Here is a 17,302-nt window from a genome sequence, read left to right on the forward strand (position 1 = left end):
AATTATACTGGCTGTTGTTGGACTTTTTATTCCTCCATATGAATTTTACATTCAATTTTATGACAATCCTGTTGGGGTTTTGATTGGAATTACATTTAATTTGGAGATTAATTTAGGAAATAATTTACTTCTTTATTGTATTTAGTCTTTCCATCCATGAACATGGAGTATTTATCATGTATTCAGGTCTCTGTTATGCCCTTCAACAAAATTTTGTCTATAAAAATTAGATTGTTCCTAGGTGCCTTAAGGCTGTGTTGGTATTAATGATGGTGTCTGCCTTCAGAGAGCTTTGAATGGGTTAGAGAGGCAGTTAAATGAGCAATTACTATATAGGTTGATAAGGGCTGTACTTGGAGGGATGCAAATAGGGTAGTATACAAATATCTATGGTGGTACATATCCTGGGCTCTAACCCTTAGGAGGGTTGTACACTTAGAAGTCTAGTCTGAATCATCTCCATCTGCCTTTTCAAAACTTGAAGACACAGCCCAGAGTGTGAAATTACAAGAGAGAACCTAGGGCTTCTGCAATTCAAAAAATCTCCTCTTCGTAAACATCTTTTGGGTGAATAGAATCAGTGTTGATGCTGATAATATTTATGATTAGGCTAATTATTTTGCTGTTTCATTAATGAAATCAGGATATCACCAAAAAGAGAGAGAAGACTGAAAGCTTCTGCTTCGTGACTACAAAAAAAGAAAAACTCACTGTGTAACTTAGTTATTTGACATCTCATTGCAACATATGAATAGTTCCTCTATTTTTATAAGACTTTTTTTTTTTTTTTGCGGTACGTGGGCCTCTCACTGTTGTGGCCTCTCCCGTTGCGGAGCACAGGCTCCGGACGCGCAGGCTCAGCAGCCATGCAGAACGTGGGATCTTCCCAGACCGGGGCATGAACCCGTGTCCCCTGCATCGGCAGGCGGACTCTCAGCCACTGCGCCACCAGGGAAGCCCCCAAGACTTTTTTAAAGAAGGAAAAACATACACATAAAGTTTTTTGGCTGAACCATATGAGAGTAAAAGTATGTTGCATGGTACTTCCTTCCTAAATATGTCAGCATGTATTTCTAAGAACAAGGACATTCTCCTATATATCTACAATAATCACAGGCAAGAAATTTAATATTGACTCAATACTATACCATACTATTATGTAATATATGGTCCAGATTCATTTCCCAATTGTCTTATAATATCTTTTCTGTGTCCTGCACAAGTCCACCCCTTTTGTTAATCCAGAATCTAATCAAGGATTAGGTGTTAAATTCACCTGTCGAATTCCTTTAGACTCCTTTAATCTAGGGCAGCCCCCCAGGCTTTTGTTTTGTTTTGGTCTTTGGTCTTTGATGACACATTCTGTTTTGAGGATTTTTGGCTAGTTGCTTTGTGGAGTGTCCCTCAGTTCGGATTTGTCTGATTGCTTCCTCCTGATTGGATTCAGGTTAAATATTTTTGGCAAGGATAATCCATATTATGATTTGTGACATTGTGTCCTCAGTGTATCACAATGGGAGGCACATTATGTCATTCCGTCCTATTATTGGCAATGTAAAATTTGCTTACTTGATGGCATCCATTAGATTTCTCCACTGTTCATAATTAATAAATAATCTCTGGGATGATACTTTGAGGCAGTGTAAATTCCTGTTCCCAAACACTGTTTCACTCAATGGTTTTAGCATCCATTGGTGACTCGTGCTTTAATCAATTATTACTATGGTAGCTGTAAAATGGTCACCTAGACCTTGACACTTGGTATTGCTTCTCTGGCTCTGTCCACTGGTTTCCTAACCATGGATTCAGGCTCGTCCCTTTGATGTTGCTGCTTTTGACCAGTTTGGTCTTCTTAACCCTTAGTACTAACTGGTCAGCACAGTCAGGTCTTTTTTTAGATTTACCAGAGCACCAGTGAGCCAGGCCTACACAGAAAGTGAATACTACTTTGAGCTATATCTATTAATAATAATGATTACTACCAATAATCTCTAGCTTCCCTGAAGGCAGAGATAACCTGCATCGTGGTTCTCCTCAATTAGAGAGCTAGTCCTCATGCTGGATAGATGCACTTTTTGCCCACGTTTGTTTTTTTTTTAACATCTAGCTCTCAGATGGTTGTTTTTTTTAAACATCTAGCTCTCAGATGGCAAACTGTACCACAAAGAGCAAAGGCAACATCTCAAGGAATGAAATATAATGTTTTCCATTGTCCTCAAAATGATACTATTAGACACAGACTGAGTAAGGACACTGACTTTTCCACTTCATGTACCAAAATGGATAATAATCCTTCAAAACTGCAAATGGGGGTGCTTTGTGCAAACTTCTTTTCAGCATGTTCTGATGACTTATTAGAGAAAACTGCAGATTTTGTAGGTGGCTGGTTATAATAATCTAAGGTTAAGTTGAAGACATCATGTCTAAAAATAAAGCAAATGCTTTTTCCTTTCTATAATCCTCAATTAGAAGCCATTTAAGGAAAGGATAATCAGCTTGAGAGGCTTGTAAATATGGATTCTACAGTTCTCATGGGCTCCCCTGCTTTACAAATTAATTTTAATACATTTTGAAATGTGTAAATAAATTATTTTACCCTACATCCATCCATACTGCCCTCTTGATTTTAACGTCAATACAAATACTAATACTAATGAAATGAACTTCACGACGACTATTGCAATAACAAATCCTCAATAAATAGAGCTCTCCTTACATGGTGAAATTCCCTCTTTGTCGGTTGGTAACTTCCAGTGGGAACTATTTGTGGTCAGGAGGAGAACTCTTTTGGCCATCTCTCCAAGGCAATGCAAATTGAGCCAAGTCAAAATATTGAAATGTTTCCTCAATTCATCCAAAGAAGACACCCATCCAGGGGAAGAAACTAGATTTCTCAGGTGGACCTATGTAGTTGACTAAATGAGATAATCTAGTTCCCTAAAATCAAGCACAACTCAGTGACTGAAAATGACTTGGTCTTAACCAAGGAGAAAAGAAAATAGTCAGAAGCTGGATTGAAAGCCATGGGAAAGTCCTTCTCAGGGCCAGGGTGCTCTCCATCCTGGAGCAACCAGAACTTTCCTTTTTCTGTCACTCCTCTTCCTAGATAACCTCACTTATTTCTATCTCTGAATCATGACCTTACACCTCTCTCTGAACTCCAGATTCATATATCCAACTCCTTACCTACCATTTCCACTTGGAAGTCTCATTGGTATCTCAAACTGATTGAGTCCCAGCTGGGGCACTTGACTTCCTGCTTCTCCTGCACTGTTCCCTACCACCCACTCAGGGTCCAAAGACAAAGCTAGAAATCCTGAGGTCATCCTTACTTTGCCCCCATCTGATGCATCAACCCCCAAAGAAAGTCAGTCTGTTTCCAAAATATACCTATCTTTATCCACTGCTGTCTCTCCAGCCCAAGCCACCATCATCTTTGGTCTGGATTCTTGCACTTGCTGCCAGCTGGAATCCCTGCTTCTATTCCTGCCGTCCTCCCACCACCCTCCACAGAGTGGCCAGAACAAACGTTGAAAAACATAAATCACACACTGTAATTGGGCATCCTAAACTGGATGCTGGAACAGAAAAAGGACATTAGTGGGAAAACTGGTGAAATCTGAATCAAGTCTGCAGTTTTGAAAAATGATTCATGATTATATGTTAACATTTAGGGGAAGCTGGGTAAAGGGTATATGAGAACTCTGCACCATCTTTGCAACATTAGTGTAAATTTAAGACAATTCCAAACTAAAAAATTTATTAAAAAAAAAAAAAAACCCTAAATATCATGTCTCTCCTTTGTTTAAAATCCCCGCATAACTTCCCACTGCGCTAAAAAATCCAACCTCTAGCTACGGCCTCATAGGTTTTACACGATCTGGCTTCTGTTACTTCCTCCATCTCATTTCCTACCAGTCTGCTCTCATCCCTAGTGCTCTGGCTGCTGGTTTTCTGACAGTTCCTGGATTATGCCAGGCTGCATCAGGGGCTTGGGCCTTTGCCCTTCTTGTCCCTGTATTAGTGTGCTAGCGTTGCTATAACAAAATACCACAGATGGAGTGGCTTAAACAACGCAATTCCATTTTCTCAGAGTTCTGGAGGCTGGAAGTCCAAGATCACGGTGTTGGCAGGTTTGGTTTCTTCTGAGACCTCTCTCCTTGGTCTAGTATGGCCAGCTTTCTGCTGTGTCCTCACATGGTCATCCTCATGTGGTCTTTCCTCTGTGCTTGCACGTCCCTGGTTTTGTGTATCCAAGTTTCCTCTTCTTTGAAAGATAACAGTCAGATTGGATTAGGGCCCACCCTAACGGCCTCCTTTTAACTTAATCACCTCTTTAAAAGCCTTATCTTCAAACACAGTTATAGTCTCAGGTACTCCAACATGAATTCTGGGGGGACACAAACTCTGCTTACAACAGTCCCCTTACCTGGACAACCCTTCAGAGGGTCGGCTCCTTCCCAGCCTCAGGTCTCACATGGATTTGTCACCTCTTCTGAGAGGCGTTTCCTGACCACATGGCTTCTAGATGAGCTCCCCTCCATCCTATTTATCGCCTTCTTAGCACTTCCTACAACTGGAATCCTTTGTTTACTTGCTTATTATGTGCTTTCCCCCATTCCATGAGTAGTGGAGACCTTGTGTGTCTTATTGCTATATCCTCATTGCCTCTTACAATGCCTGGCACATAGTAGGTACTCAAAATTTGTTGACAAGAAATGGTTAATTGACAATTCAGACAACAGCACAGTCTCATCAGAAAATCATCTGTAACGTAGTTAACCCCAAGGTAGGACCATAACTGAAGCAATACCTAATATTTGTATAGCACTTTACAGTTTATGAAGTGCTTCCAGGTAAATTAACCTGGACGAATCCTCCACACTGTGATGCAAGCATTATTTATTCTATTTTCTCGATGAAGAAGCCAAGACTCCATTGCTTAAGTCATAGAGCTGGGGTTTCAATACATATCTTTTTGTTTCACAAAGAACAACTTTGTGTTTTTTCATTACGACATAGCTGAACTAGAAACTAAATAAATTCCCAAAACTTGGGGACTTCCCTGGTGACGCAGTGGTTAAGAATCCGCCTGCCAATGCAGGCGACACGGGTTCGAGCCCTGGTCTGGGAGGATTCCACATGCCGCGGAGCAACTAAGCCCGTGCGCCACAACTCCCGAAGCCCGCGCACCTAGACCCCATGCTCCACAATGAGAGAGGCCACCGCAATGAGAAGCCTGTGCACCGCAACGAAGAATAGCCCCACTCGCCGCAACTAGAGAAAGCCTGCACGCAGCAACGAAGACCCAACACAGCCAAAAATAAATAAATAAAATAAATACATTTATATAAAAAAAAAAATCCAAAAACTTTTTCTAGGCAATTTCCAAGGACAGCTCTGTGAAGGACAGAGCCTCATGCTTCCAGAACTGAACTGGACATTCTTTCCATCTGATCAGAGAAGTTTCATTGCTGAGGAATAATGGCTAATGAGAAGAAATACAGTGCCCCCCGGCCCCTTTATTGTGTGTGTGGGGTGGTGGTGGTTATAAATATGCTTTTTGTAAACTGTTCTGTATGCAAGGGTATGAAGAAGTGAAGAAATTTGGAGAACCTGATTTCCTAAGTATTCACTGTTGGTTTTAAATAGCACTTAATATTTTCTTTAAATCTGTAGTTCTCAGCCTTGATGGCTCTTAGGTTCCCCTGGGGGAGCTCTACAAATCCCAGTGACTGGACCCCAATCCCAGACAAATGAAATCAGAATCCTGGGGAGTGGGACGGTGGCATCAGCAAGTCTAAAGCTTCCCACATCACTTTAATACGCAGCCATGATTGAGAATCATTGGTCTAGATCCTCAGATGGGGTGGGGATGGCATATCCTACGCCCTCCAAAAAGAACTTATCAGGTTTGACTGGAGGGTAGGCTCTACAAGGCCACACACACTTCTATGTGGAATCTAGAAAAATGGTACAGATTAACTTATTGACAAAGCAGAAATAGAGTCACAGCTGTAGAGAACAAACTTACGGTTACCAAGGGGGTAAGGGGGAGGTGGGACAAATTGGGAGATTGGGATTGACATATATACACTACTAAGTATAAGATAGATAACTAATGAGAACCTACTGTTTAGCACAGGGAACCCTACTCAATGATCTGTGGTGACCTAAATGGGAAGGAAATCCAAAAAACAGCAGATATATGTATACGTATAACTGAATCACTTTGCTGTACAGCAAGAAACGAATACAACGTTGTAAAGCAACTATACTCCAATAAAAATTTTAAAAAAAGAATAACCATAAGAGCTTGTTAAATATGCTCATTCTCGATTACTCTGCAGATTACTTATTAATTTCAAAGGAAAAATGTACCTTTGCAATGAAGAGTTCTAGAAGACACCACCTTAAATAAGTGATCAAATTTAGCATCACCAATAACAGGGCAATGGCATATGAACCTCTTGATGTGACGCAATGGGAAGTAAACAACATTACTTCTGTAGTATTCTTGCCAAAGATGTTTATTATGAATCTAATTGCGAGGAAACAATCAGACAAATCCAGATTGTAAACAAGACAACTGACCTGGACTCTTCAAAAATGTCATTATCATTAAGAAAAAAAAGCCAAAGGTACTATTCTAGAATCTAGATTAAAAGAGACTAAAAAGAAGAGATAATCAAATGAAATCCATGATTCTTGATTGAATCTTGTATCAACACAAATAGCTAGGATGTTTTGGAGATAATTTGAGAAATTTTGATATGGACTCATACTGAATAATATTATTTATCAATATTACATTTCTTGGATGTGATGTGGTATTATTATTATGCAAGAGAACGAGAGAACGCTTTTGTTCATAGGAGATAACATGCTGAAGTATTTAGGTGCAAAGTGTTATGATACCTGCAATTTAATTTCAAATGGTAGAGCTAAATGCATACATTTTCACTAAAAAAAAAAAAAGTCCACACACTTCCGATTGGAGAATTCTGTGTTCTTAGAGGGATGGTGTCAGAAGCACGGCCCTAGACCAGTCTGCACCCCGGACCAATTAAATCAGGATCCCAGGATGGGTGGAACCCAAGCAGGAGCCATTGTTAAAGCTTCTCAGATGAGTCCAACGTGCAGCCAAGGCTGAGAACCACTGCTTTTAAGTGGTACCTGCTTTGTTTGGAAGAGGAAGTGGACACAAGGCTGCCCCCCATTAACCACAATGAACAACAGTAACCTGGCAGCAGCTGACACTCGAATGATAAGCACTGACTCTCCCAGATCTAGATTTATGGCCTTGGACAAACAACAGAGCCTTACTTTTTGGCATGGTGCCACCCTCCTCAGCACTAATTAGGGCCTAAATAATTCTCATCGGTATGTGCATAAAACAAATGGGCCTCGATTTAAGACGACTTCCCCATTGTGTCCTGGTTAATGTAATCACAGTTCCCAGGTTTTCTCAATCATAAATATACTAGTTTTATTTTAACGAGGAGGAGAAGATATTTAAATCTAGATATCCCAATTTTTACACTAGATATTGGGTCATGTAAAAAGATGACTTAGGTGGTAATTGATAATAGGATAACAGCATGTACTCTATTCGATCAGTAATCAATATGATTATCACTAGCGTCTTTCAATTTAATTACTGCTTCTTATCGTCATCCATTTCATTAAAGTTTTGGCAGGTAGGGAAGGAAATAGGGTGCAGATAGCAGTATGAAGGATGGTAGCTGAATGATAAGACTATATACCTAGAAAATGCAAAGAAATGGCCTGAGTTTATTAAATAATTTGGCAAAGCAGTGAGACGAGAGAAACACCCACCACTGTACTGCTTTCTTTAGCAATTCTGCCTCCCACCAGAAACTCCATACTCATCCCTGGACAGAAAAAGAGCATGCCAGCACACACCATCTGCTTAAGGCTCCAGTTTTGAACCCCTGGACAAAGCTATCTTTTAATGAAGTATTATTACATAAATATATATTTCTCAAGTTCTGATTTGGAAACATTAACAAGTGTGAATGAAAACCAATGGAGTCTTCCTTTTCTGCCTCCAGGGACCAAGCCTGAACCAGCTGGGTAACCAACAGCTGCTGCTGAATATGGAAATCAGAGGAAGACGAATTGGCAAAGAAGAAGTCTAATCAAGCTGGGGCTGGCCTGTCTGGTCCAATAGCTCAGAAGCAAGACCTGGGGATTTATGGATCAGAGCCAGGCAGAGGCTGGGCAAAAACATGTAGGGTCTCTTCAGTGAACTCGGACTTGGGCAAGTTGGGTGCCATGACAGAGAGATAAGGAGCTGGCTCCCCCGGGCAGTCTCAGAGCCAGCAAGTTGTGGAGGTGGAGGCAACACAGGGTACAAGAGCTGGCATTTCTCCCAGAGGAAGCAAATTGCGTTGACATGGACTGCCCACAAGTGCCCTGGGGTTCAGTGCTTCTCTTGCAGGCCAGCCTAAGTCTCAGAGAGAACTGGCCTTTGGCGTGGGTAGAGGGTGCTGACTCTAAGCACGGATCCTGACTTTAGGGTGACTAACCTGGCATTTTAAATTCCTAAGAGAGTTGTGACAAAGCTAAATTCCTAGGAGAGTAGTGAGAAGACCCTAACACTTGCCAAAAAAAGGGATACAAGACAGTAAATGATAACCATGTGATTTGGTTTTTTTTAGATTAGACCTGAGCTGAGGATAAACCAGAAGATTACGCTGGTCCTATCAACCTATAAGGATCAAGGTGAGGCCGCACATCCATTCCATACCTCTACAAACGGAGCGGGTTTTAACTATTCATGAAGACTGGACAGAGCGACAGAGAAAAAGAGAAAGCAAGGCGATTTGTCTAGAAAGATTAAAAGATGTTTTAAACGCCTTTGCCTCCCCCGCACCCCGTATTTTTTAGATTGTGCCAGGAAAAGCAATTCAGGCACGTCTGGTCTCTATCACCCTTTTCCTGATGGTCTACAGCTACATCAAAATGGTCAAGAAGTACATTTAAGTAGGGAATGCAGCGCAGCCATTAAAAATTACTGGGAAGGAGGGGCTTCCCTGGTGGTGCAGTGGTTGAGAATCTGCCTGCCAATGCAGAGGACATGGGTTCGAGCCCTGGTCTGGGAAGATCCCACATGCCGCGGAGCACCTGCGCCCGTGAGCCACAAGTGCTGAGCCTGCGCGTCTGGAGCCTGTGCTCTGCAACAAGAGGGGCCACGACAGTGAGAGGCCCGCGCACCGCAATGAAGAGTGGCCCCCGCTTGCTGCAACTAGAGAAAGCCCTCACACAGAAACGAAGACCCAACACAGCCAAATATAAATAAATAAATAAATATTTAAAAAAAAAAAAAAAAAAAAAAAATTACTGGGAAGGATACTTCATGACATGGTAAAAACAGGATGTTGTATGAGTCAATTTTAGGGAAATTGGCTGAAAAGTAAATTCATTAACACTTTGCAGGATGAACCAAAATGCTAACAGCAGTTAGCTCTGAAGTATGGGATTACTACTGGTTTTGCTTTCTTTGTGTGTGTTTTCCAAGTTTTAAGAACCATGTTACTTTTTCAATCAGAAAAGAAGGGTTCAAGGTACACTGTGCAACACTGTTTTAGACAGTGAGGCTTTGACGCAGTTGGCCAGCAAAGTACCTCTGATTTCAGGCTGCTGAAAAGGACACGGGACTAAACGGCTCTGTTAGGTCACCCACCACCAGGGGACGCTAACCATTGAGAATCCTGAACTTACTGGGGGAAGAGCACCCTTGCAGGTTGCATTCTTCTCTCCTCTGGAAAGTTTCAGGAACTCTGGAGAAGGCATTCAGCTGGGATGGATCTATCAAGGGGTCAAATTTGGAGATGTGGTACATGCCGTTCTGATCTGAGTCTCTCTGACCAGGGGTTAGCAAACTTTTTTTCTGTAAAGGGCCATGTAGTAAATATTCTAGGCTTTGCAGACCACATGAGCTCTGCTGTAAGTACTCATTCTGCTGGTGTAGCATGAAAGCAGCTTAGCTATCCACAGATGAGTGAATGTAGCTGTATTCCAAAAGAACTTTATTTACAAATAAAGTAGTTTGTCAACCCCTGATAATCTTCAGGTTTCCTAACTTAGTTCAAGAAGCTGAAGTGACCGGGCACAAGCCACGGCAGTCCCTGTAAATAGATGGGTCATTATGGAATGTCACTCCTCAAGCGCTTTCCATTCCAAGGGTTGACTAGTGGTGACTCTTCACACCAAAGGAAGGGACGTCCATTAACGCGCTAATGTTTTTAGTCATTTAATATGTTCGTTCCCCCCCAAACTAAACCATGAGTCCCTGGAGTTTGAGAAACAGGTCTGAATTTTTAACACCATCCATGCAGCTCACACAGTGACATCTAAATAGAGAGTGCTGGATGTGCTCTTGTTGAATACTGAGTGAATGAACCAGTGTCCTCCCTTACCATGCTGGTATGAAATGTAGTTCTTGGGTGACTCCTCTTGGGAACCACTCAAGCTCTGTCCAGGCAGACTCCACATTGAATGGGACACCCTGAGTTCTGCACAAACACACCCATACTTTCTAGAAGAATTTGTTCTTGCCAAGGGCAGGAAATTTCTAGAAGATGTCAACATGAAGAAACAGAGTCAGCCTGGCCAAAGCTGTCCCTTCTAGAGAGTTTCTTAGTTTATCTCAGTGACTATTTTCACATAAAAAGGTTTTCAAATTGACAACGTTTATGACCTTAGATAGTTCTTCTGGGCACTTAGGTATCTCCTTGGCCTCCTGCATCTTGTTTTGCATCTCCTTGGCTCAATGATGGCACCAAAGGGGTCACCTTGTCAGAACTCTCTTACTCATTTTGCCACAGCCTCAATTTTCATCTTTCTCCACAAATGCAAAACGTGAAAATGAAGTAGAAATTAATAAGTGAAGCCCTGCAGCTTCTAGATACAGGTTCTTCCCTCAATGTGTCCTGATGGAACCCACAAGCCAATGTCAGGGTGAGGTTCTTGTAGGTCAAACCATCCACTCCCAAGGGGATGGGGATTTGGAAATGTATCACCCCGACAGAAAGAGGTGGGGAAAAGCCAGGTCAGAAGTGAATTTTAAGCAATACTGATAAACAAAGTTCTTGGCTAAAATTTAGCGAGAGTCAGAATGCCTCATGAGGTAAACATCTGCTGGAGGGTTACGCTGATTTTTTAAGGTGGGATTCGTGTGCGTGTGTGTGTGAATATGTGAACATACGCACAGCCCAGAAAATATGTGTATCCATGTATGTGTGCACACATACACCTGATTGCATTCATTCTTCTAAGCAAATGTCATTGAGAAGATCTGTGTTCAATCCAATGATCTAGAGTTCCAAGGTCCCCATCAACCTTCTTGATCCCCAGAGACAATCACTCCAGATGACAGAGATTTCTGCACAGAGGCCATGGAAAGTACAGAATGATGAGAAGAAAACCCAGAGCTTTTCTGAGGTCCCAGGCACAGGTCGTGCTGCTGGGCCCTGGCCACACAGGAGCTGTGAGGGGCTCTCAGAGTCTGTGAGGGGAGAGCGCGGTATGGATTGTGGCGGGGCATGGGGTGGGGTGGCAAGGGGGCTACTCACGCTGTTGTTGCTTCCTTTGTTGTCCTCATACTTGGTTTCTATATGAATGGAGAATTTTGGCAGAAAGGAACACTACGGAAAAAAAGAGAAGTTTCATCAACACACTGTCCTTTCTCTCTTCACATCTTCAGTTTAGCCTCTGGCTGCTCTCCTGACCATTTGGTTGCGAGCACAGTCCACGATCAGAAATGTTAAGATACTAGTTCCATGTCCATATGCAAGGAAAGCCACCTTTTTGGCAACGTGAACACGATTTCATCCAGGAGTCAGGCCGGAGAGAATAACTAAGCAATGAGGCAAGTCGCCGAAGAGGACATTTCCCAAAAGAATATGCTTTATGAGTCCGACCACAGGCTTTAGAAGAGCAACCCCCTGGAACAGAGACAATTCCAGTTCCAGGGCGCTTCACTTCAGGGAGTAGCTGCCACTGCTGGATGCCTGGGAACCAGCCTTAACCATGATGTACATATTCATGTAAAGCTAGAGGCGGTAGCATAGAGCTTTAAGATTATAAGTTACTTAGGCCTACCCAGGTGACCCAGGATAATCTTTCCAGGGTAAAGTCAGTTAATTAGCAACCTTCATTCCATGTGCAATCTTAATTCAGGTTCCAGCAATTTGAACATATACATCTTTAGGGAGCCATTATCCTGCCTAACACAGGGTGGAATGTGTGTGTGTTTGTTTTCTGTCTTTTTACACTTGAATAAAATATCTAGAATTTGGCGTAAAAAAAAAAAAGATTATAAATTACTGAAGTCAGACAGACTTGGTTTTAGTTTTGGATTTATCACTTGATAGCCATGTGACTTTGGACAAGTCATTGAACTTGTCCGAACCCCAGCAATATTGAAACAGGTAAAATAACGATTACTTAACAGTGACATTGTGAGGGTTAAATAAAATCATGTGCATAAAACGTAACAGTGCTGGGCATCAAGCCAACTTTGCACAGAGGGCAGCAAATCAGTATGAGGCTGCAGCTGAACTTGACATAAAATGCGGCCTCTCTTTTTGTCGGCACAGGGGAGAAAAACCCCAAATGCACACCATCCTGGAGTCCCCGTCTCCTTGAGCCCATTCTATGTATTCAGTACACTATAAAGGTTAGCGTAGCTTGAGAAGAGGATTTTTTTTGTTTGTTTGTTTTTTGCGGTACGCGGGCCTCTCACTGTTGTGGCCTCTCCCGTTGCGGAGCACAGGCTCCGGACGCGCAGGCTCAGCGGCCATGGCTCACAGGCCCAGCCGCTCCGCGGCATGTGGGATCTTCCCGGACCGGGGCACGAACCCGTGTCCCCTGCATCGGCAGGCGGACTCTCAACCACTGCGCCACCAGGGAAGCCTGAGAAGAGGATTTTGATGGATGTCGATGTAGCCTTCCTCCTGCTGGCACTGAGCAGGGCATTCACCTTCTCTACCACCAGAGATGGGATTGAAGACTACTGGCTAAAACGACCTAGCAACTCCACTGGGAGCTGCTGGGTGTTGGAGGAGTGAGGCTTGGGCCAATACGCTCACAGTCCAAGAGGGTGACTCCTTTATTTATTTATCCAATGTACATAGAGCACATATTCTACACCCGGCACTGGTCTAAGAGCTTCCAAGTTCTAATTCCTTTATTCCTTGTCACCATCCTATGAAGTAGGAAATATTATCATCAGCCGTGTGTTAAAGATGAGGAAACGGAGGCACAGAGAGAGTAAGTAAATGGCCCATGATCACATAGGTAGTGAACAGTAGAGCTGGGATTGAAAGTCTGGTGGCCTGGTCCCCGAGTCCATGCTCTTGATGACTACCCCACTGGTTCTCAGCATGGGATCTCTGAACCTGTAGCAGCAGCACCCTGAAACTTCTCAGAAAGGCAAATTCTTGGGGCCAACGCCAGACCCAGTGAATCAGAAACTCTGGGGATGGAGCCCAGGCATCTGTGTTTAACAAGCCCTCCAGGGATGCTGATGCAGGCTTAAGTTGGAAAACCACCTCACTATACCATGCACGGGAAGGAAAGAGAGAGAATGCATTATCTAAAACCCCGAGGTCCACAACATGCACCCTCGCCCCATACAGTCACCCCATCGTGACCGTGATCCCCTTTCAGCCCAGCGGAGACCGCCCCCCACCAATGGCATCTGTGCAAGAAGGCACAGGCCTTCGATGTGCCATTGATAATTCTGCTGACATCACATGCCTGTGTGCATTCGGTGTTCATCTGTCTTAATCTGAGTGAAACAAGCAAGCTGAAGGTGACTAAGGAAACATGGAAACAATCAATCCCAGTAATTGCTTTTATGGAGAATGAAGCCCTGCGATCATTCATTAACACTTTCTTTGCTGTCTCCTCTCAAACCTCTCACTGCACAACTGCTGCCCTCACACCCAGACCCAGGGAGTTCTCCAAGGAGGGCCTCCCATAGTGAATCGAGATGGAGCGGCTCAGAGCCCCACGGCAGAGCTCTCAATCAACACGCGAACTTGAGGACACACACCTGCAGAGACCCTTTTAAGAATAACAAGCTTCAGGTGAACCGATTTTAATCCATAATTCATGAGGCTATATCCAACGTGTGCACAGTACAAGGTGGCGAGAGAACAGAGCTGTTCAGGGTGGGGAGGTGGGTCTGGGTGCGTCAGAGTGGAACCCCGCAAGGAGTTTTTATCGGTTGAATCTCTAAACCACTTAACTAAGGTCAAACAAATGAATTTTAGCATTTGGGTATTAAACCCAAATACAAAATGCAAAACTCTTATGCAAGTTAACAGATGTTGTTATTTTTGAGTCAAGGACTTAGGTTATTTTCATGTCAGAATGGTAACCCTGCCAGAGGCTAGAAGTGCACCTGGCGTCCTCAAGGCAGTGGGCAGATCTGGGTCAGCCAGGCCAGCTCCAGGCTGGTCAGTGCTGTCTCCTTCAGCAGTGGTTTGGGACTGATAATCCCCTTGGGATAGCTGATGGCTGGTTTTCAGAGCCTTGGAGTGTGTGCTGTCTCATGTTAAAATCAGAAGTATCTCTGGCTTGGGGCATTTTTAGTGCTATCACTAAAATCTTTCTGGCCAGAATCTTTTTATCCATCTTGAGGTAAACTCCTGTTTACCCCCAAGCAGGTTAGCTTCCCTAAAAATCCAGCCCTCTAATCCTAGTCGAGTCTGAACTGTTAAGCAAGGCTTTTTTCCTTTCTCCCTGGCTGGCTCCCTACTGCATCTCACCACCGAGGTTATCTTAAACTCTCTTCCTTTCTCAAGACCACACGCCTGGTTTCACTCTTCCTCCCTCGCAGTTGATAATTTTGATTCATAGTTTAACGAAGACACAGACCACGTGACAGAAACACCTACAACTTCCTTCTCTTCCATTGTCGCAAATCTTCTGCTTATTCCTTTATTTTTATTGATTTATTTATTTTTTTTTGCGGTACGCGGGCCTCTCACTGTTGTGGCCTCTCCCGTTGCGGAGCACAGGCTCCGGACGCGCAGGCTAAGCGGCCATGGCTCACGGGCCCAGCCGCTCCGCGGCATGTGGGATCTTCCCGGACCGGGGCACGAACCCGTGTTCCCTGCATTGGCAGGCAGACTCTCAACCACTGTGCCACCAGGGAAGCCCTCCTTTATTTTTTTTTGATTTATTTATTTTATTTATTTTATTTTTGTCTGTGTTGGGTCTTCGTTGCTGCACGCAGGCTTTCTCTAGTTGTGGCGAACGGGTGCTACTCTGTTGCGGTGCACGAGCTTCTCAGTGTGGTGGCTTCTCTTGTTGAGGAGCACAGGCTCTACTCACGCGGGCTCAGTAGTTGTGACTCGCAGGCTCTAGAGCGCAGGCTCAGTAGTTGTGGCGCACGGGCTTAGTTGCTCTGTGGCATGTGGGATCTTCCCGGACCAGGGCTCGAACCCGTGTCCCCTGCACTGGCAGGCGGATTCTTAACCACTGCGCCACCAGGGAAGTCCTGCTTATTCCTTTATGATGCTTCTTATTCTTCATGAATCAGAGAAAGATGCTGCCTTCTTTATCCCAATGGAAAAATAATATAATGATCAGAACTGAGACATAGGAGTCATCAGACCTGAGATGTATCAACTGGGGCAAATTATTTTCCCATCCCCAGACTGTTTCCTCATTTACAGAATGGCAACTCTCCTTCTCTACTCTGTAGGCATGCTGAGAAGATCAATGAGATCATTCAGGTAAACCCAGCACAGTGCCTGGCACAGAATAGGTGCAGGGTTAAAAATATATGTAAGTCTCTTCTCCAGAAACTTGTTTCATTGATTATTTGCATCTTCTCCCTGCTTCCTTTCTACCGTCTAAAAATATAATGAAAAGTATCACATTCTTTCTTTCTTCCTTTCTTCCTTCCTTCTCTCCTCCCTCCCTCCCTCCCTCCCTCTCTCTCTCTCTTTCTTTGGCTGTGCTGGGTCTTAGTTGCAGCGTGTGGGATCTTTTTAGTTGCGGCACACGTGACCTAGTTCCCTGACCAGGGATCAAACCCGGGCCCCCTGCATTGGGAGCATGGAGTCTTAACCATTGGACCACCAGGGAAGTCCCCAAAGTGTCATATTCTTAAAAAAACAAACAAGCATCAAGTTCCCTCAGTTATGTTTCTTCCTCAATCTACAACCAATCCCATTCCTCCTCGTCTTCACAATCAAACTCTATTAAAAGAACAGTCGATGCTTGCTGGCTCTACTTTTTCATCTCCTACCATTTTTTTCTCAACCAGTGCAATATGGTATGGAAATGACTAATTATCAAAGAATTTCCAAAGCAGCAATTGATTCTGCATCCACACCCTGTAGGGCTCTCTACACTGTTCTATGTGATGAAGCAATTCCTCCTATGACAGCAGCTCCTTCCCAGCCTTCTCTTCCCTCCTCCATTCCTTCAATGAAGGCGGTCCCTTAGGTTCTGCCCTCCAGCCTATTTTCTTGCCCCAAGTGATCTCATCTGCTCCTGACTTTTCCATGACCCTTTTTTATGAATCCTCCCAAATTGACATCTTTCACCCCAACTGCCCTTGTCACATGTCCAATTGCCCACTGGCTGTCCCCAACAAGGGTCCTCTAGGCCCACCAAACTTGAACGGTCCACACCGAACTCGAATGTTCTTCTGCACTGCACGAGTTTCCCAGGGCTGTCAAATTACCACGAATGTGGCTTAAAACAACAGAAATGTAACCTCTCACAGTCCTGGAGGCTATAAGTCTGAAATCAAGGTATTGGCAATGTCGTGCTCCCTCTGAAGGCTCTAGGGAAGCATCCTTCCTTGCCTCTTCCAGCTTCTGGTGGTCCCAGGCGCTCCTTGGTCTGTGGCTCAACTCCAATCTCTGCTTCTGTCTCCATTCACCTTCTCCCCTCCGTGTGTCTGAGTCCTCTTCTTGTAAGACATAAGTTATTGGATTTAGCCCACCTTAAATCCAGTGTGATTTCATCTCTCATCTCAAGGTCCTTAAGTAATTACACCTACAAAGACCCTACTTCCAAATAAGGTCACACTTGAGGTTCCGGTGGACATGAATATTTAGGGGGACATTAATCCATCCACTACACTCACCCATCACATCCAGTGAACCCCCAAGTTCTGCTGACTCAGTTTCTCTCCTTAAGGGGAAGACCTGGAGTCTTCTGTATCTGACCCGAATCTTCTTTCTGGCTTTGCCCTGTATTCATCCCATGGCCAGTCACAGAAGACCACTTTCCATTCCCTGGAACA

At 43.8% G+C, this 17,302-nt stretch overlaps 1 protein-coding gene across 3 annotated transcripts in view; it reads right to left on the reverse strand.

The window, feature by feature from the left end:
* Nucleotides 1-17,302, reverse strand: part of PITPNC1 (phosphatidylinositol transfer protein cytoplasmic 1) — a 258,196-nt gene that overhangs the window by 79,794 nt on the left and 161,100 nt on the right. For all 3 annotated transcript variants that reach the window (XM_032615787.1, XM_032615786.1, XM_032615785.1), the window contains one exon: nucleotides 11,601-11,672. In XM_032615787.1, the coding sequence (XP_032471678.1) occupies nucleotides 11,601-11,672 (72 nt within the window). The remainder of the gene's footprint in view (nucleotides 1-11,600; nucleotides 11,673-17,302) is intronic.

This window comes from Phocoena sinus, chromosome 20 (genome assembly GCF_008692025.1).
Source record: "Phocoena sinus isolate mPhoSin1 chromosome 20, mPhoSin1.pri, whole genome shotgun sequence".
Lineage (NCBI taxonomy): Eukaryota > Metazoa > Chordata > Mammalia > Artiodactyla > Phocoenidae > Phocoena > Phocoena sinus.